This window comes from Monodon monoceros, unplaced genomic scaffold, assembly GCF_005190385.1.
Source record: "Monodon monoceros isolate NGI ecotype Baffin Bay Population unplaced genomic scaffold, NGI_Narwhal_1 Super_Scaffold_1, whole genome shotgun sequence".
Taxonomy (NCBI): Eukaryota; Metazoa; Chordata; class Mammalia; order Artiodactyla; family Monodontidae; genus Monodon; species Monodon monoceros.
In genome coordinates this window covers 71,528,121-71,548,625 of record NW_021703765.1, presented here as the reverse complement: position 1 = coordinate 71,548,625, position 20,505 = coordinate 71,528,121, and the positions used below count along the sequence as shown (strand labels likewise).

Genomic DNA, 20,505 nt, shown 5'->3' with positions numbered 1-20,505 from the left:
TGATTGTAGAACGTAAGCTCTTAACTCTCAGTGCTGTCAGTGCCTTCAGACCATGCTGCTGCTGCCGTTTTTTGCTGTCAACCATGTTCAGGCTGCCCCTACCTTATGTCTACCAAGTTCCAAGGGAAAATTCTCCTGTTGGCCTTGATGAATGGATGATCTATCATTGTCATGATTGTTATACAGACTCAAAGAAATAGTTTTGTGATTTTGATCATGTCATCTCACTGGTTCTCGCAGCCTCAGTTTCCCCATCTGTAAAATGAGTGTATTAAACTAGATCAGTTGTTTTCTTCTCAGCTTTGCAGAGCCCTCTCATGGGGCTCAGCAAGGTTTAAGGTGGGGTGGGGTGGCAGGGGGTAAGGAATAGAAGAGAGTAAGGGCCAAGCCGAAGCTTTCTTTTGAAAACAGAGGCCCTGATGGCTGTTTGAAGGCTGTGACTACATAATCCTTAGGTTACATGCACATGCTTGCATTTCTGTTTCCCATGAGGAAAAACTGATGAAATAATACACAGATCAAGCCTAAGAGTCTCAGATATAGAAGTATCTATCACCACATAGATAAGCTTTGGTATCTGTCTGTCTACGGATACAGATAATGTTAGGTATCACTAATGCTTTGAAATTGAAAATTTTACATCTTCAGCTGACTCCATTTTACTAGAGTATAATTTAAATCATTACATTTTTAAGAGAGGCTGTTGGCTGGTGATTTACTAAGGTGAACTTTCAAGTAGAAAATTCCATTAGTAATACTGTTAATCTTCCACTGCCTTCTGAGACAAGCTCTGATTCTGGTTATCAGAAAGTACGTAACTGACAGTATTTTTCAGCAATGGAAACGTGTGAAAGGAAAATTAGAAAAATAGACATTTTGTTAAAGTAATAATTCTGTTATGTCTCAAGTGGTTTGATTCCCTTTGTTTCAGTAGTAGTCCCTAAATAAAGATTACATTGCTATTTGAATCCAGAATGCGTATTCATGAGCTTACATTTTTATTTTCCTAGCAATAAAATAGAGCGATCAGACAGATTCCCTGCTTTTACAAAATTATTAACATAAAAACAATGAACATAAATTTTACCTGGCAACAATGCATGTTGAACTGTTACTTGAAATATACCTTGAAATATATCTTCTCTTTAAATTTCTAATTCATGATTACATTGAAGTTCTTTAATTTATTGTACCAATTAAAATTTTCTAGCTGGTATGAAAAAACTAAATACACTATCCAGATATCTTTGAACTTTTAACCTCAATCAGTGACATGAAACTAGTATTTACTGCTATAAAAGTTTGGTCTTATATGTATACATATGTATTTTAAAACTTGGGGAAAAAAGTCAGTGCTCAAAAAAGAAATAAATAAAAAGAAATCATAAAAAACCAAATAGACACTTGCTTTTTCTATTGTAGGTAAATGAATTGGTGCAGGTAGAAACCTACCTCCGAAGCGAAGGTGTGCTGGTCCGATACTGGTATCCTATTGATATGTTGGAAAGGCCCCCAACAGGCTACCGAAGGACTGCCACCAATGGGCTGGTCACCCTGGACAATACCAACCTTCAAATTCACAGGTAAGGGAATGCCCTGGCAGTCCAGTGGTTAGGACTCCGAGTTCTCACTGCCGAGGGCCTGGGTTCCGTCCCTGGTTGGGGAACTAAAATCCCACAGGCCACGTGGCATGGCCAGAAATTTTTAATAAATAAATAAATAATAAATTCACAGGTAAAATTGAGCCCTTCTTTATAGCGGGTCACAGAAATCCACTTACTCTGTTTTATCACATGTGCCATTCATTGTTGACAAAGAAGGCTTTTCTTTCAAAGCTAAGAGAGAGACAGAGGCAGCTAGTAAAGATAACAGCGAATTGCAAGAGTTAGGAAGAACAGTTGCAGGATCCAGTATCACCTGGCCTATGCCATGGATACTCTGCTGTAAGTTGGGGGTGTTGACGGGTGTCTGGAGATTTGAAGAACATGGAAAAGTTCTAAAGTGTAAACCAAATCAAGAAGACACAACTAAGAGGAGTCCAGGCACTGTGTGAGCAGCCAGCTCATTTCTGTTAAACTAACAAGGTGCTCCTTGAGTGCTCCTTTGTGCCCAGCACTTTGCGGGGGTCTCTGAGGGGACCTGTGCCTGCCGTCTGTGGGTTAAATCCTAAAGATCTGGCAAAATTCCCTCACATGCACCTGCAAATTCCTTCTTTCAGTCATAAAAATTCTTGCAACAATTCAGAAGAAAATATAATGATAAATGGAGCTCCCTGATAAAACTTCCCATAAACTATTTTTCATACTGTTCATCCAATAGCATTGTAACTTCTCATTATATTGTCAATTTTGAAGCAACTTGAGTGTATCTCCAGCTTAGACCTCTCCCTGGAACACCAGATGGACGTATCCAACTGCCTCCTTGCCATCTCCACTCAGATGTTTCACCGCCCCATTTGGGTGGTCTTAAGTTCAACTTGACAGTCAAATTCACAAGACCCAAATAGGTGATACTTGGCACTAGCTTCACCTAGATAGATCCAGGATGGGAAGCGTGGCGTGCCACAGGGAAGTGTCGTGCATACATTTCAGCAGGAGTCATAGTCATCCACACAGAAGTTCAAAGGCTATTCTTTGACCCCACCCACCCACCCAGTGACAACCCAGGTGTGAGGGATAGACTTAACATCGCTGTGTTCACGTGATGGCTGAGAGCCCCACGTCCCAAATAGAAGCCGGTATCTTTTGTAACAACTCCACAGGCATAGCTTCTAGGGATTTCTGCAAGAGGCAGGCCCAGTTAGTAAGAGTCACCATTTTCTGGAAAGCCCGAAACTGTAGCTTCCCACCAAAAGCACTCTTTTTTCAGTCCTCCCAGTGCAGCTTGCCAGTTGGGGGTGGTTTTGACCATAAGCAACATGCCTGGTAATATTGCTGATATTCGGGAGTTCCCTGGTGGCCTAGTGGTTAGGATTCCCGGCTTTCACTGCCATGGCCCAGGTTCAGTCCCTGGTCAGGGAATTGAGATCCCGTAAGCCGCACGGTGGCGGCCAAAAAATATATATACACGCACACACACACACACATATATATATATGGCTAATACTACTTTTGTCAGGTTTTTAGAGCTGAGCTGAAAACAAGTTAACCGAAGTCAGCTCTTACATGGACAAGGCTAATCTAATAGGTGCCTAAAATGTCGCATGTGAGGTGGAATTCAGGCCTTCTCCTCCACCGGTCTTTCCACGTCTGTGAGGGGTGCCCAAGTCACCCTTTGTCCTCACTGCCTCACGTAACCCATCGGCAGGTCCCATTGACTCTTCCTCCAAAGTACATCCCAGGCTGCTTCTCTCCATCTCCGCCTCCACCACACTGGTCTAGGCTTCAGCTCTCCCTTCTCTCCACAGCAGCCGAGTGATCTTTTAGAAACACAGATCAGATCATTCATCTCTCTCCTCTAATTCAAATGTTCCCATGGCGTTCCACTTCCCATGGAGTAGAATTCAAACCCTTAACCTGGCTCGCCAAACCCTCCCCGAGCCTCAGAGTCTATCTGCTTCTCCCAGTGTACTCTCATTCCTCAGTTTCTCTCACACACCAAGCTTGTTTCCTCCTCAGTGTCTCTGTATATGCTGTTCCCTCTGCCTGCAATGCTTTGCCCAGAACTTTGCATGGCTGTCTCATTCTTTTTTATTTTAAATTATATTTTATTTATTTTTTATACAGTAGGTTCTTATTAGTCATCCATTTTATACACATCAGTGTATGCATCTCAATCCCAATCGCCCAGTTCATCACGCCACCCCCCCCCCCCCCCCCCCTGCTTTCCCTGCTTGGTGTCCATACGTTTGTTCTCTACATCTTTGTCTCAATTTCTGCCCTGCAAACTGGTTCATCTGTACCATTTTTCTAGGTTCCACATATATGCGTTAATATGTGATACTTGTTTTTCTCTTTCTGACTTACTGCACTCTTTTTGACAGTCTCTAGATTCATCCACGTCTCTACAAATGACCCAATTTCATTCCTTTTTATGGCTGAGTAATATTCCATTGTATATATGTACCACAACTGCTTTATCCATTTATCTGTCGGTGGGTATTTAGGTTGCTTCCATGACCTGGCTGTTGTAAATAGTGCTGCAGTGAACATTGGGGTGCATGTGTCTTTTTGAATGATGGTTTTCTCTGGGTATATGCCCAGTAGTGGGATTGCTGGGTCATATGGTAATTCTATTTTTAGTTTTTTAAGGAACCTCCATACTGTTCTCCATAGTGGCCGTATCAATTTACATTCCCACCAACAGTGCAAGAGGGTTCCCTTTTCTCCACACCCTCTCCAGCATTTGTTGTTCGTATATTTTCTGATGATGCCCATTCTAACTGGTGTGAGGTGATACCTCATTGTAGTTTTGATTTGCATTTCTCTAATAATTAGTGATGTTGAGCAGCTTTTCATGTGCTTCTTGGCCATCTGTATGTCCTCTTTGGAGAAATGTCTATTTAGGTCTTCTGCCCATTTTTTGATTGGGTTGTTTGTTTTTTTAATATTGAGCTGCATGAGCTGTTTATATATTTTGGAGATTAATCCTTTGTCAGTTGCTTCATTTGCAAATATTTTCTCCCATTCTGAGGGTTGTCTTTTCATCTTGTTTGTGGTTTCCTTTGCTTTGCAAAAGCTTTTAAGTTTCATTAGGTCCCATTTGTTTATTTTTGTTTTTATTTCCATTACTCTAGGAAGTGGGCCAAAAAAGATCTTACTGTGATTTATGTCAACGAGTGTTTTTCCTGTGTTTTCCTCTAAGAGTTTTATGTGTCTGGTCTTACATTTAGGGTGTCTAATCCATTTTGAGTTTATTTTTGTGTATGGTGTTAGGTAGTGTTCTAATTTCATTCTTTTACATGTAGCTGTCCAGTTTTCCCAGCACCACTTATGGAAGAGACTGTCTTTTCTCCATTGTATATCCTTGCCTCCTTTGTCATAGATTAGTTGACCATATGTGTGTGGGTTTATCTCTGGGCTTTCTATTCTGTTCCATTGATCTATATTTCTGTTTTTGTGTCAGTACCATATTGTCTTGATTACTGTAGCTTTGTAGTGTAGTCTGAAGTCAGGGAGTCTGACTCCTCCAGCTCCTTTTTTTTTCCCTCAAGACTGTAGGTGTCTTTGCCAATAGCTTTGGCTATTCAGGGTCTTTTTTGTCTCCATACAAACTTTAAGATTTTTTGTTCTAGTTATGTAAAAAATGCCATTGGTAATTTGATAGGGATTGCATTGAATCTGTAGATTGCTTTGGGTAGTATAGTCATTTTCACAATATTGATTCTTCCAATCCAAGAACATGGTATATCTCTCCATCCGTTGGTATCATCTTTAATTTCGTTCAACAGTGTCTTATAGTTTTCTGTATACAGGTCTTTTGTCTCCCTAGGTAGGTTTATTCCTAGGTATTTTATTCTTTTTGTTGCAATGGTAAATGGAATTGTTTCCTTAATTTCTCTTTCAGATTTTTCATCATTAGTGTATAGGAATGCATGAGATTTCTGTGCATTAATTTTGTATCCTGCAACTTTACCAGATTCATTGATTAGCTCTAGTAGTTTTCTGGTGGCATCTTTAGGATTCTCTATATATAGTATCATGTCATCTGCAAACAGTGACAGTTTTACTTCTTCTTTTCCAATTTGGATTCCTTTTATTTCTTTTTCTTCTCTGATTGCCGTGGCTAGGACTTCCAAAACTATGTTGAATAATAGTGGCGAGAGTGGACATCCTTGTCTCGTTCCTGATCTTAGAGGAAATGGTTTCAATTTTTCACCATTGAGAATGATGTTTGCTGTGGGTTTGTCATATATGGACTTTATTATGTTGAGGTAGGTTCCCTGTATGCCCACTTTCTGGAGAGTTTTTGTCATAAATAGGTGTTGAATTTTGTCAAAAGCTTTTTCTGCATCTATTGAGATGATCATATGGCTTTTCTTCAATTTGTTAAAATGGTGTATCACATTGATTAATTTGCATATATTGAAGAATCCTTGCATCCCTGGGATAAATCCCACTTGATCATGGTGCATGATCCTTTTAATGTGTTGTTGGATTCTGTTTGCTAGTATTTTGTTGAGGATTTTTGCATCTATATTCATCAGTGATATTGGTCTGTAATTTTCTTTTTTTGTATTATCTTTGTCTGGTTTTGGTATCAGGGTGATGGTGGCCTCATAGAATGAGTTTGGGAGTGTTCCTTCCTCTGCAATTTTTTGGAAGAGTTTGAGAAGGTTGGGTGTTATCTCTTCTCTAAATGTTTGGTAGAATTCACCTGTGAAGCCATCTGGTCCTGGACTTTTGTTTGTTGGAAGATTTTTAATCACGGTTTCAATTTCAATACTTGTGATTGGTCTGTTCATATTTTCTATTTTTTCCTGGTTCAGTCTTGGAAGGTTATACCTTTCTAAGGATTTGTCCATGTCTTCCAGGTTGTCCATTTTATTGCCATAGAGTTGCTTGTAGTAGTCTCTTAGGATGCTTTGTATTTCTCCGGTGTCTGTTGTAACTTCTCCTTTTTCATTTCTAATTTTATTGATTTGAGTCCTCTCCCTCTTTTTACTTGATGAGTCTGGCTAATGGTTTATCAATTTTGTTTATGTTCTCAAAGAACCAGCTTTTAGTTTTATTATTGATCTTTGCTGTTGTTTTCTTTGTTTCTATTTCATTTATTTCTGCTCTGATCTTTATGATTTCTTTCCTTCTGCTAACTTTGGGTTTTGTTTGTTCTTCTTTCTCTAGTTCCTTTGTAAGGTTAGATTGTTTATTTGAGATTTTTCTTGTTTCTTGAGGTAGGCTTGTATAGCTATAAACTTCCCTCTTAGAGCTGCTTTTGCTGCATCCCATAGTTTTTGGATCGTCGTGTTTTCATTGTCATTTGTCTCTAGGTATTTTTTGATTTCCTCTTTGATTTTTTTTTTTTTTTTGCGGTACATGGGCCTCTCACTGTTGTGGCCTCTCCCGTTGCGGAGCACAGGCTCCGGACGTGCAGGCTCAGTGGCCATGACTCACGGGCCCAGCTGCTCCACGGCATGTGGGATCTTCCCCGACTGGGGCACGAACCCGTGTCCCCTGCATCGGCAGGCAGACTCTCAAGCACTGCGCCACCAGGGAAGCCTCTCCTCTTCGATTTCTTCAGTGATCTCTTGGTTATTTAGTAACGTATTTTTTAGCCTCCATGTGTTTGTGTTTTTTGTTTTTTTCCCTGTAATTGATTTCTAATCTCATAGTGTTGTGGTCAGAAAAGAGGCTTGATATGATTTTAATTTTCTTAAATTCACTGAGGCTTGATTTGTGACCCAAGATGTGATCTATCCTGGAGAATGTTCCGTGAGCACTTGAGAAGAATGTGTAATCTCCTGTTTTTGGATGGAATGTCCTATAAATATCAATTAGATCTATCTGGTCTGTTGTGTCATTTAAAGCTTGTGTTTCCTTATTAATTTTCTGTTTGGATGATCTGTCCGTTGGTGTAAGTGAGGTGTTAAAGTCTCCCACTATTATTGTGTTACTGTCGATTTCCTCTTTTATAGCTGTTAGCAGTTGCCTTATGTATTGAGATGCTCCTGTGTTGGGTGCATACATATTTATAATTGTTATATCTTCTTCTTGGATTGGTCCCTTGATCATTATGTAGTGTCCTTCCTTGTCTCTTGTAACATTCTTTATTTTAAAGTCTATTTTATCTGATATGAGTATTGCTACTCCAGCTTTCTTTTGATTTCCATTTGCATGGAATATCTTTTTCCATCCCCTGACTTTCAGTCTGAATGAGTCCCTAGGTCTGAAGTGGGTCTCTTGTAGACAGCATATATATGGGTCTTGTTTTTGTATCCATTCAGCAAGCCTGTGTCTTTTGGTTGGAGCATTTAATCCATTCACATTTAAGGTAATATCGATGTGTATGTTCCTATTACCATTTTCTTAATTGTTTTGGGTTTGTTTTTGTAGGTCCTTTTCTTCTCTTGTGTTTCCCACTTAGAGAAGTTCCTTTAGCATTTGTTGTAGAGCTGGTTTGGTGGTTCTGAATTCTCTTAGCTTTTGCTCTGTAAAGCTTTTGATTTCTCCATCGAATCTGAATGATATCCTTGCCAGGTAGAGTAATCTTAGTTGTAGGTTCTTCCCTTTCATCACTTCAAGTATATCATGCCACTCCCTTCTGGCTTGTAGAGTTTCTGCTGAGAAACTCTGTTAACCTTATGCGGATTCTCTTGTATGTTATTTGTTGCTTTTCCCTTGCTGCTTTCAATAATTTTTCTTTGTCTTTAATTTTTGCCAGTTTGATTACTATGTGTCTCAGCGTGTTTCTCCTTGGGTTTATCCTGTATGGGACTCTCTGTGCTTCCTGGACTTGGGTGGCTATTTCCTTTCCCATGTTAGGGAAGTTTTCGACTATAATCTCTTCAAATATTTTCTTGGGTCCTTTCTCTCTCTCTTCTCCTTCTGGGACCCCTATAATGCGAATGTTGTTGCATTTAATGTTGTCCCAGAGGTCTCTTAGGCTGTCTTCATTTCTTTTCATTCTTTTTTCTTTATTCTGTTCTGCAGCAGTGAATTCCACCATTCTGTCTTCCAGGTCACTTATCCGTTCTTCTGCCTCAGTTATTCTGTTGTTGATTCCTTCTAGTGTAGTTTTCATTTCAGTTATTGTATTGTTCATCTCTGTTTGTTCTTTCATTCTTCTAGGACTTTGTTAAACATTTCTTGCATCTTCTCGATCTTTGCCTCCTTTCTTTTTCCGAGGTCCTGGATCATCTTCACTATCATTATTCTGAAGGTTGCCTGTCTCCACTTCATTTAGTTGTTTTTCTGGGGTTTTATCTTGTTCCTTCATCTGGTACATAGCCCTCTGCCTTTTCATTTTGTCTATCTTTCTGTGAATGTGGTTTTTGTTCCACAGGCTGCAGGATTGTAGTTCTTCTTGCTTCTGCTGTCTGCCCTCTGGTGGATCGGCTGTCTCTTTCTTGTCATTCAGATTGTATTTTATCAATACTTCCCTTCCAGAACCTGATACTTTTGCTTTTTTTTTTTTTTAATTTGTTTATTGTGTGTCTCCTCCCTCTAGAACATAAGCTTCCTAAAAGCAGATACCTTGTCTGATTCTTTGCTAGAGCTCCCAGTGCTTAATCTGGGCCCTGGCTCACACTGTAGACTCCACATATTTGTTGAAAAGGATCCCCAAACATATATGCTTGAATATCAATATGGTACTCTTAAAGTTTTTTAAAACTTCTTTAATAATACTTTCAGTCATATTTTTGGGAAATTTCTGTGATAGATGAAACCTATTGACTGTTGACTAGCAACTTAGAGAAAAGGCAAGAAAGTGCTTCACAAGGTTACAGTCAGTCTGCAGATGTAGGACATTTACAATCAGTATTAATGTGGTGATCTCAGTATTGGGAGAAATATGAAATATGCCATAGATTTGTTTGATCAATACAATGATGGAATTTCTGGTCATCGTACGGGTTTTCATCAGAGGCGTACTCTGCCTAAAGTCCTCACGTGGGTTTAAGAGAGGACTTTAGAGAATGAAGAGTCGGGGGGCCTCCTCAGCAGAGACTTCAGGGACGTTAACAGTCTGCAGAGTCGACCAAAAATAATCTCACTCCAGCTTCATCCTGGCAACTTGAGGCTTTGCAGTCTGAGGAGAGAGCTGGGGGGAGTCTGTAGGGCTTTCAGCTTTCATAGTCAGACCTCATCTGTTTTGCTGCCCTGGTCCTCGTGAGCTGTGCTAGTACTGTCAACAGACAAACTTCTGAGGAGGGAAGAAGCAGGTGGAGTTGGTTTGTTTTAAATTCTGGCGCAAGAATATTACAAACTGGTAGAGCCGAGAAAGAAACCACCTAACATGCACCATCTTAGCTGGTTTCTTTTTTGTCTTCACTTTATATGATGGACAAGCATTACCTTTAATTTGGGTCAGTAGGTCATATCAAGTGACCCCTGTTGGCTCCGAGTGGGTTTAGACCTAGACTTTATAGACACAAAAGGGCTACTTCTTTTTTTTTTAACTTATTTTTTATTGAAGCAGAGTTGAATTACAATGTTAACTACTGCTGTACGTCAAAGTGACTCAGTTATTTATATATATATATATATATATATATATATATATATATATAAAACGTTCTTTTTCATATTCTCTCTTCCATTATGGTTTATCACAGGATATTGAATATAGTTCCCTGTGCTATACAGTAGGACCTTGTTGTTTATCCATCCTATATATACCAGTTTGCATCTGCTAATCCCAAACTCCCAATCCATCCCTCCCTCAACCCCCTCCCCCTTGGCAACCATCAGTCTATTCTCTATGTCCATGATTCTGTTTCTGTTTCATAGATAGGTTCATTTGTGTCATATTTTAGATTTAGATTTAGATTTAGATTTAGATTTAGATTTAGATTTAGATTTAGATATATGTGTCATATAATGTTTGTCTTTCTCTTTCTGACTTCACTTAGTATGATAATCTCTAGTTGCATTCATGTTGCAGCATTCATGTTGCTGCAAATGGCATTATTTCATTCTTTCTTACTGCCGAGTAATATTCCATTGTATATATGTACCACATCTTCTTTATCTGTTCATCTGTCAATGGCCATTTAGGTTGTTTCCATGTCTTGGCTATTGTGAATAGTGCTGCTTTGAACAGAGGGGTGCATGTATCTTTTTGAATTATAGTTTTGTCTGGATATATGCCCAGGAGTGGAATTGCTAGATCATATGGTAACTCTATTTTTAGTTTTCTGAGGAACCTCCACTGCTGTTTTCCACAGTGGCTGCACCAATTTACATTCCAAAAGGGCTACTTCTAACTTGCCTTCTTGATTAAGTGCTTACTACCAGCAGAATTTTTAATTATGGTGATGAGCTAATAAAATACAGGGAGCCTCCCCTATGCTTAGTATTAGCTAGATTAGATTCTTTACCAAGAGATGCATTTCTAAATGAGACCTGCTTAGTCACTAATGAGCTATTATTCAAGGTGAATGCCAATCACTTCATAAATTGATCACATTAAAAAAAAATGCCCACACTGAAATTTTTATAATAGCTTTACAGAGGTACAATTCACGTACCGTGTAATTTACCCATTTAAAGTATACAGGCCAACAGTTTTTAGTATATTCACAAAATTCTGTAACCATCATCACCCTCAGTTTTAGAGCATTTTCATCACCCCAAGAAGAAACCCCACACCCATTAGTAGTCAGTTCCCCTTCTCCCGTCCCCTAGCTCAACCCCGCCAATCTAAGTTCTGTTTCTATGGATTTGCTTAATTCTGGACACTCTATATAAATGGATTCATAATATGTGAGCTTTTGTGTCTGGCTTCTTTCACTTAGCACAGGGCTGTCCAGGTTCATCCATGTCGTAGCACGTGTCACTGCTTCATCCCTTTTTATTTGTGAATAACATTCCATTGTATGGATTTACTGTGCCTCAGTTGTTGGACATTTGGGCTGTTTCCACTTTTTGGCTACTATATGTATGCTACTGTGAACACACGTATATGTGAGTCTTTATGTGAACATATATTTTCATTTCTTTTTCCACGGTGGTTTTTGAGTTGGGAAAAATCAAACATAACTAAATGTGGCTTTTTGTTTAAAACACAAGTGTCTAACTTGGAGCACAGAACATGAGGCCAGAGAAGCCTGAGATGTGGTCCTTCCCCTTCAGCAGCCCGTGGCCCGGCCCAGTGTGGAGGCTGGACCGTCAGAGCTCAGTGCCTGTCGCCTGCCCTTCCCTTGCAGGGAGTTGCTGCGCTGCGAGGCCGCACTGGCCAGGCTGTACTGCCGCATGGCCCTGCTCAACATCTTCGCCCCCAAGCTGCCTCACCTGTTTACCCGCCTCTTCCACATCCCTGCCATCCGGGATATTACCCTGGAGCACCTGCAGCTGCTGTCCAGTCAGCTCCTCGCTCCTCCCCTCCCAGGTAAACCTCGGCTTTGCGGCTCTCACTGCAGAAATTAGGCCCAGGATGGAATAGCCCTGAGGGTGAGCTGGGCGCCAAGCAGGAGCTGTGCTTAGTGTCCTTGTTCTCCACGTGAGCAGGGGGAGGAGTCCCAGCACAGAACCTTTAGACTTAGTGTAGATAAACTGCACGAAAGATTGCAGCTGCCTTTGCAGTGCTTTCTCACTCTTTGAAAAATCTAAGTGTATTAGATGACATATTTAGTCATTAACCTATTAAGCATTCATTAAGCAAACTAATCATGGATCAAGGAAAATGAAGTCTTATTTATGAAATCTAGTCACTGTACTGTTGTCACAGACATTCTGTTTGACGTGTAAAGACAGGAAAATGTTCCTGCCATCAAACGCCACCAGAGATACCTAATTGATTCATTGTGACCTCAAGCGGAGCTGTTTTAATGGGCCAGCCTGTGTGCATCTGCTCAATGTGGGGCCCTTGGAGTGTGGGCTGATGCTGTGTGTTCACTCCCTTGGTGAATACTAAGTGATGACTCTGCCCTCAACCCAGTTGAAGACTGAAGGGCCCCTTATGTCTTCCTCTGGCACCTTGGCCTCCAGCCTGCTTCCCTTGACCTCCTAGCTACTAAGATGGGAGCAGGAGTGAGAGGGCAGGTGGCATGCTAAGCATAAAGGACATCTCTCACAGCCATGGGGTCCCAGCCAGTGCCTGTGTGAACTACATCTCCACAGGCCACTTAAGCACGTGGGGTCCAGTGGCCCACCCCAAGAAATTAGAGGCTCCAAAACAGATCTGAAAAGCTTTAACGTGCTTGTGGAAGAAGCTTTGCCACAGTGACTAACACTTGCTTTATAAACTCCACTCTGAGCTACTCCAGTGGTTCCTTGGTGAAACTCCAGGTTGGCCAGGGCAGCCGATAGGTCAGGCTCTGGGAACCCCTGAATCCAAGCAGCTCCACTTCTACCTGCTTAGTAGACCTGGGCTTCAATTCAGGTTTTTATTTTAGGCAACAGTTTTGTAGCTTAAAAGAAAGCAAAAAGTTAAAGGCTGCCGAACTCCTGAATCCCCCACCCCCTGCAGGATCTGACTGGTGACATCTATTACCCAAGACGTATGTTCAAGCTAACCCATCCTGGTTTTCTGGACAGAATGCTCCTGGCTCGTTACTCAGGATCTCACAGCCCGTGGCTGCTGCTGTTCTTGTTGACTTGTGTTTTCTTTCCTGTCCCCAGACGGCACCATCAGCTCCAGCTCCATCCTCCTGGCACAGTCCCTGCAGCACTGCATCCATTCCCAGAACTGCTCGGCCACGGACCTCTTCTACCAGGGCAACTCCCAGACAGTGAGAGAGTGGCTCAACGTGGCCATCACTCGGACCCTGCACCAGGGTGAGGAGAGCCTGTTGGAGCTGACGAAACAGATCTGCTCTTTCCTGCAGGTAAAAGTCCAAAGTTCTGATGTCCCTAAACTAGGGTTACAGGTTTCAATTGGAAATCTTATTGGCTGGCTGAAAATGACACTTTTCTTCCCCAAGCCCCACTAGTCTGCTTTTCTTCGCAGCTCCCCTGCCTTGTCCCGTCCGTGGTGTCCTTCCTCCCAGAGGGCTTTTTTGTCCTCCTGATCCTGTTACAGTGTATGCATTGGCTCTCCTTTGCCTGGGAGCTGGGAAAAGGAAATGCTCTCTTGTGTTTAACCCGTGGCTTTCCCTGTTAAATGTCTCTGCAGACGGCACCAGAGCAGTTCCCCTCCGAAGAGTTTCCAATTTCCGAGTCCAAGGTCAACATGGACGTCAATTTCCCCGGGGCGGCTTTCGTTGTAGTATCTTGCAAAGAAAGTCAGTCTGGATTCCGCAAAGAGTAAGTTGCCCGTACTGTAGAAGATGGTGATGGGGGGAGAAAAGTAAGACAGATTCTGGTGTAATTTACAGAAGAAAAAAACTCATTGCTTTTATTCTTTAATGCATAGTGTACTTGAACATGATTTACAGTTCTTCCCTAATTTCCATGTTTTGGAAATTAGTCTATATAAAGAATGACCTTCTAAAATGTGATGGAGGTGACTTACGTGTGCCCGGTTCTCACCACCCCCTCGCAACAAAGTGTTTGTTGACATGGTTGGACTCTGCTCACACGCATCCCTCCTCCTCAGCTCCTCTCTGTACAAGGCGCCGTGGGCGCGGGTGCTTGTGTACGGGCTGGGCCACAAAGTGAAGCGAAATGGCCAGCTAAACCTCATCGAGGCCATCTGTTACCCGCGGGATGCATCTCCGGCCAACACGGGACTCACGCCGCCTCCCACCACCAACCAGTACCCTTCTGTGATCCTCTCCACAGACAAAGTCCACATCAAACTGGGTAAGTCTCTGAATTAGCTCCCGGTAATAAGAACAGCTTTGAAGTCATTCTCTGCTTTCCTTCTTTGTGAAAATTGAAAGGATTTTCTACTGTGCTGTGTTCCAGTTTCCTATGGGTAAAGAAAAGGACTGCTTGGGGCAGTGTATTTCAGAGACAGTGGATTAAAAGTTCTCCCTTTCCTGCCAGGGGAAGACCTGGCAGATGCTGCCCAGACTACAGTGGGGATTTCCTTTCCTTTCACAAGCGTGTGCTGTTCAGAATGATCTAAACAGAGCAGTCCCATCATTTAGCTGTAATAATCCTGGCTGCCCTTCAAGTTCCCATGAAAACTGAGTTCTCTCGGGTATAGTGTGGCCCCGTGGGGCGCGGGCCTCAGTGATCATCTGCTCCCCGTGTCGATGGTGAACAAAGCCTGGTGGCGGCCAGGCTGGGAAGCCCAAGTGGTCTTGTCTCCTTGGCATCCTTTGTTAAGCCTCCGCAGATTTAGATTTAGATGAGGTCTCCATCTCTGTAAATCCTGAAGCTCTCACTGACTGCTTTGTATACTGGGGCCAGCTGACTCTGTTTCTGAGTCAACACACAGAGGAAGGGAAACCTAGTCTCAGACTTGCACTGCACGTCCTTGGCATGTTGGACAGGAGAAGATGGACACATGTTTGTTAGAGACAATTATAAAGATGTATTTGAACTTTCAGCCAAAATTGGGCCTTGGCTTGCACAGCTCCAATCCTGGAGACATTGCATCCTTAGGGAATAGAATGAAAGGACATTTCTTAAGGTATTTGGTCAATGCTAAACAAGTTTATGATCTCTTTTTATTAGGGTCTATTTTTTTCATTGTATTTTGCCTACACTGTTTTTTAAAATTTATATTAAACACAGAAGATCTCTGTTTTACCTGTCATTCCCCAAATAAACATTCACCCCAAAGTACAGGCGAGTCAACATGGTTCCTCCTGAGCCGGCCAGAGACCCCTGGTACCCCAGCTTATGTCTGACCAGTGCTTACAGAGGGGGTTGGGGTGCGGTGCAGGGTGTGACAGGGATCAGACCTCAGGGTCTTTCTTCTCTCATCGTAGGCAGCTTCGGTCAGATTCAGGCCATGACAATGACCGAAGGCAGTAAAAGAGAATTCTGGTAGTTCCTGAAGTCTGGGGGCCCCCTTGCTGGTCCACTCTGTAAATCTAAAATAAGCTGATGCTCCCATGGGATTGCAGCTGCACCAAAGGGCTGGTTATTTCTTTACCAGGCTGGGACCATTCCAGTGAAGCATCTTTTAAAGTCGGACTTCCTATTTCCATGCCAGGTCATCAGGCTGGTTGGTATCTGACTGACAGGGAGATGTTTATCCTTCCCTGTCCCCACTGCTGCCCTTTGTCCCATTCTCACACCAACAGGTGGACTCCTTGGAGGATGTCCTCCGCTCCTCCTGCGCCTGCGGCTGACTCCGTCTGGAGTGTGGGGAGTGACATTTCCTCTCGCCCCCAGTGCATGAGTGGACAGGCTTTCCGGCCCTGTTTCTCTGCGCACACCTGGCAGGTCTTTATCGCAAGCTTGTTTTGATCGGGTGCTACCAGTCATGAGCTTTCCTTCTGGGCGCTTCTTCTAGGGGTGTCTCCCCCTCCCGGAGCCGTGCTGGTGTTACACTCTCTGCCCCTTGAGTTCCCACTGGCGATGGCCTTCGCAGAACAGCTGCTGTCCTGGAAGTCAGAGGACGGCGAAGGGAGATCTGAAGATGAGCCTGACACCATCCCGACGTCCGTCCTCCTGCAAGTGGTGGAACTGCTCGGTGAGGCCTCCCTTCCCTCAGGATCAGGCTGGTGGAGCTGGCCGGGTGCCTGGGGAAGGAGCTGGCCGGTGCGCCTGGGGTGGCCACAGTGGCCTGGGTGGTGACAGCTCTTGTCAGCTTGTTGTCAGTTGGGCTTGGGGAATTGAGTGGAAAGTGTAGCCTAGACTTCCAAATCCATGATTTGCAGGGTACTTCCATTATTTTGAGGGGTGGCATCTAACCGGGAAAATAAGATTAATTTTATCATACTTTACTTTAAAGCACTAACATATGCCATTGTTGTAACTTTGATTCTGTAACATTGTTCACTTTCATACCACCCTTCACCTTCAGACATTATGACCTCACAGCACCTGAAAGGTTACAGAGAGATGGCATTGTAGCAAAACTCATGGAATGGTAAACTTAAAGAGTTGTGAACTTAGCATATAAATTTACTTCAAAATTTTTCTAAATATTGAGTTTTAATTAATGATATGTCTGCTTAAGTGGTTAGGGATAAAAATACTGATATCTGCAACTTATTTTGAAATAATAAAAAACTAAGATGAGTCTTTGGATGAATAGAGGGAAAGATAGATGTGTAATAAAACAAACACAGCTTTGTTACACATGTAATAATGTTAATGGTAGAATCTAGGTGGTGAGCATCCAAATATTGACTGTATAAGGTGTTCAACTTTTTTATATTTTTGTATTTTTTCAAAAATACAAAATGTTGGTGTTGGAGGGAAAAACATGTTGGCAAACTCAGGTGCCCTCAGGGGTCAGGGAGATGATGTAAGTGAGAGGAATTCAAGAGAGAAGTGGACCCAGGACCTCCAGGGAACTGGAGGGCACGTGTCCTGTGGGGCAGCCACTGAGCCCTACTACTCATTTGCTGTATAAGAATGTGGCCCTAGTCCTGCCAGATACTGTCACTTTTTATTTCAAGAAAAGCCAGAAATCTAGATATTGATGTGAATTTCCCAGTTTCTAAATGTTGACAACTAATTCACATTCTTTAAAACACATTGGGCAGGGGGTCGGAAGAGGTGAGCAGGGAACCACTGGCTGGGGGAACGAGATGTATGTGGCCGGTCTCAGCTCTCGGGCCACCATTTGCAATTTTGGTGGAGATTTCTCTCCAAGGCCATCGTCTTCCAAAAATGTCCAATGGCAGAGGAAGGACAACAGAGAAGGAAATAGGAGCACATGAGGGCCTGGCCTTAGACCCCATTGGCCTTTATTCCCTGTCAGTGGCTCCATGAGCACCATGTCCCGTGACAGCCATGAGTTCATTACCAATTAGAATTATCAAAACAGCATCACCCCGAGACCAGTCAGCCTAGTCCCCTCCTTCGTGGGTGCTGGGCCTAATTGGGATTCTCGGTAAGTCAGCCAGACCTGGCCGTTGGGACTCCCTGTCCACAATGTGACTGGGGATAGAAGACATGCATCTGGCACGAAGGGGACCTTGGCACAGATGTGTGTGGCCCACGGTTGTTCTAGACAGTGTTTCCTAGACTTCAGTCATTCTCATGCCACCTTTATGTGATTTCTGCCACGTCTACAAGTCATGCCTATCACCATTTATTGATTTGTTTTTATGGCAATGAACTCCTTTCTCCTTTTTTTAAACTTATACTGAATTTTAAAAGAAACTTTATCTTGCTACTTTAAACAGAAAATTCGTATCCCTTGCCATAACTAGAAGATACTTATAAAATTAAAAAGTTAAGCAGTTACTGTTAAGAAATTCTGGCTAACTACTGTTCCCTGTCGAAGGCTCTGAGTCTCTGGGCTATTCTCTATTAAGAATATTCTAGCCCCAGAGTGAGGCTTTCTTGTTGACAAAATCAGGACTGAAAGAGGAGTTTAAAAGGAATCATTTTTCTGTGTGTATTTCTGAGCTATCTGGTAAAATTGGATTGTATGCCCCCAGTAGTAAGCATCCCATGGTTCAGGAAACATTATGCTAATGATTTGTCACCAAACTGCTTAATAACTTTATGAGAAAGAAAACAATGATTTCAGGGTCAGAGCTGTAGAAGCTGGCTCCATGCGGTCACCTGCCACAGGGGTGAAGGCCACCGGCTCTGGGGCCAGCCTGCCCGGCTCTGCCCTGTGAGATTGTGTGACTGTGTGGCAGCCGTGTGAGTCCTTCAGCTCTGTGAGCCTCCGTTTCTTCATCTGTGAGATGGGGATGAAGGATGTAATGTTTGTTTCACGCGGTCGCTGTAAGGGCTGCCTCCATTAAAGTGCCTTAGAACAGTGCCTGGCACATAGTAAGCTCTGTACAGGTGATTTTTTTTTTTTTTTTTTTTTTTTTTTGCTTTCATTCACCTCAGGAAACTTCCTGTGGACCACAGACATGGCGGCCTGCGTGAAAGAGCTGGTTTTCCACCTCCTGGCAGAGCTCCTGCGCGCAGTGCACAGCCTGGAGCAGAGGAAGCACCCTGCCGGCCTGTCCTCGTCCATCGCCCTCCAGCTGAACCCCTGCCTGGCCATGCTGATGGCCCTGCAGTCAGAGCTCCACAAGCTGTACGACGAGGAGACGCAGAGCTGGGTCTCGGGCAGCACGTGCGGTGGCTCGGGGACCGTAGCGGCCACCGACCAGGGCAGGTTCTCTACGTATTTCCACGCGCTCATGGAAGGGTGCCTGGCGGTGGCCGAGGTGACCCTGCCTACCAACATGAGTGTCACTGCCAGCGGGGTGACGTCGGCGACCGCCCCAAACCTCAGCGACTCGTCGTCCTCCTCGTCGTCCTCCCCAGGACAGACGCCGCAGAGCCCCAGCCTCCTGTCCAAGAGGAAGAAAGTCAAGATGAAGCGGGAAAAGGCCTCCTCCTCCGGGAAGCGCCAGTCCTCGCGCTCAGTGGACTCGGACCCTGCCGTGCTGAGCATCGGGGGTGGCAAGCCCGAAGACATGCTGTGGTTCCATCGCGCCCTGACCTTGCTCATCATCCTCCGGCACCTCACCAGGAAGGACCCGCAGGGGCTGGGTGTGACGAGTGACGCCATCGCCGACGCCTGCCAGGCCCTGGTGGGTCCCACCGCCCATAGCCGCTTGCTGGTGATCTCTGGGATCCCCACCCACCTGGACGAGGGCATCGTCAGAGGCGCCATCCGCAAGGCCTGCAACGCCCACGGTGGGGTCTTCAAAGACGAGATCTACATCCCCCTGCAGGACGAAGACCCCAAGAAGCCAAAAGACAAGGCCGAGGGCGGTGATGGGAAAGCTGAGCCAGAGAAGACCCTTGGCTTCCCCAGCACAGACAGCTTGGAGGTCAGCACGTCCCGCAGCCCGACCCCCGCCATGAGCATCAGCGCGTCTGCGTCCACCAGTCAAGCCTCCATCTGCAGCTCCCAGGGCATCTTGCAGACGGTCAGCGACGTCTCCACAGAACCGCTGCCCTCGGGCCTAGAGCTGCCCATCCCTGCGGGCCTATTGGAGCCCCACGTAGTGTCCAGCCAGGAGAGCCTGGACGTTTCCCTATGCAGCACCAGCAGCCTGGGCAGCCTTGGGAGCCTGGGGGAGCCACTGGACAACGCAGAAACGGCCTCAGTGTCAGACATGGGCTCCATGTACACAGTCACGTCCCTGGACAACCAGCCCCTCACAGCACGCCCCATCAAAGGCTTTGCGGTTGTGGAGGTAAGCACCTCACGCCTTGGCAACCACTTAAATCATGAGCGGTTAGAATCCCCCAGGCCTCTTTAAGCCTTCCAATATTATTTCCAAGGGACTAAGTAATAGGTGACATTGGGGCACTTAGCGGGCTCCCTGAGGCAGCTCTTGGAAACAGCAGTGATCAATCATGTTGATTATCTGTATTTGAGGTCCCCTCTCTTGAGTGTGATAGCAAGTCTGTCAGGAAGTAAATACAGTTCATTGCGGAGTGTGGGAGGGGCTCCAGGGGCTGACCTTTCCTGATGGGTGGGCATCATCGAGTGTTTTCCAACTCAGGCCCCAGTGGCCTCTTTTTGAGTGGCTTTGGGTTGTTTTAACCATTGCCATTGGCAGGAGGGATCCCCACTGAGCAGGGAGAGAACAGACTTGCCGTTCTGTTCGGAGTGATTCTGAGTTTCAGATGCTGCGCGTGTTGCCAGATTACATTTCCACTTCAAGATCCCATGTGTTTTCTGGGCCTCCTTGTTTAGAAATCCTGCATCCTGTGTCTTCCTGCCCCCTGTGTAACGGGAGTCGGGTGCAGAGTAAAAACCATCCTCGCCCTTATTAGATATGGAGGGGAAGGCACTAGGGGGAGAACTTGCACCCCCTTCCTCCCCACCCCACGGGCTCTGACAGGAGAGCTCAAAGATCCAGGGGTTGGCTTCCTCCCAGAATCTGTCCACCTTCTCCCTGCGGATTTCCTCGGAGCCAAGCGTGGA

The 20,505-nt window shown here is 44.3% G+C and overlaps 1 protein-coding gene across 7 annotated transcripts in view; it reads left to right on the top strand.

Annotated features, from left to right (window-relative positions):
• Positions 1-20,505, top strand: part of HECTD4 (HECT domain E3 ubiquitin protein ligase 4) — a 190,857-nt gene that overhangs the window by 148,545 nt on the left and 21,807 nt on the right. For all 7 annotated transcript variants that reach the window (XM_029226045.1, XM_029226052.1, XM_029226037.1 and 4 more), the window contains 7 exons: positions 1,423-1,583; positions 11,807-11,988; positions 13,221-13,426; positions 13,714-13,844; positions 14,137-14,342; positions 15,952-16,131; positions 18,462-19,768. In XM_029226045.1, coding sequence (XP_029081878.1) covers positions 1,423-1,583; positions 11,807-11,988; positions 13,221-13,426; positions 13,714-13,844; positions 14,137-14,342; positions 15,952-16,131; positions 18,462-19,768 — 2,373 coding nt within the window. The remainder of the gene's footprint in view (positions 1-1,422; positions 1,584-11,806; positions 11,989-13,220; positions 13,427-13,713; positions 13,845-14,136; positions 14,343-15,951; positions 16,132-18,461; positions 19,769-20,505) is intronic.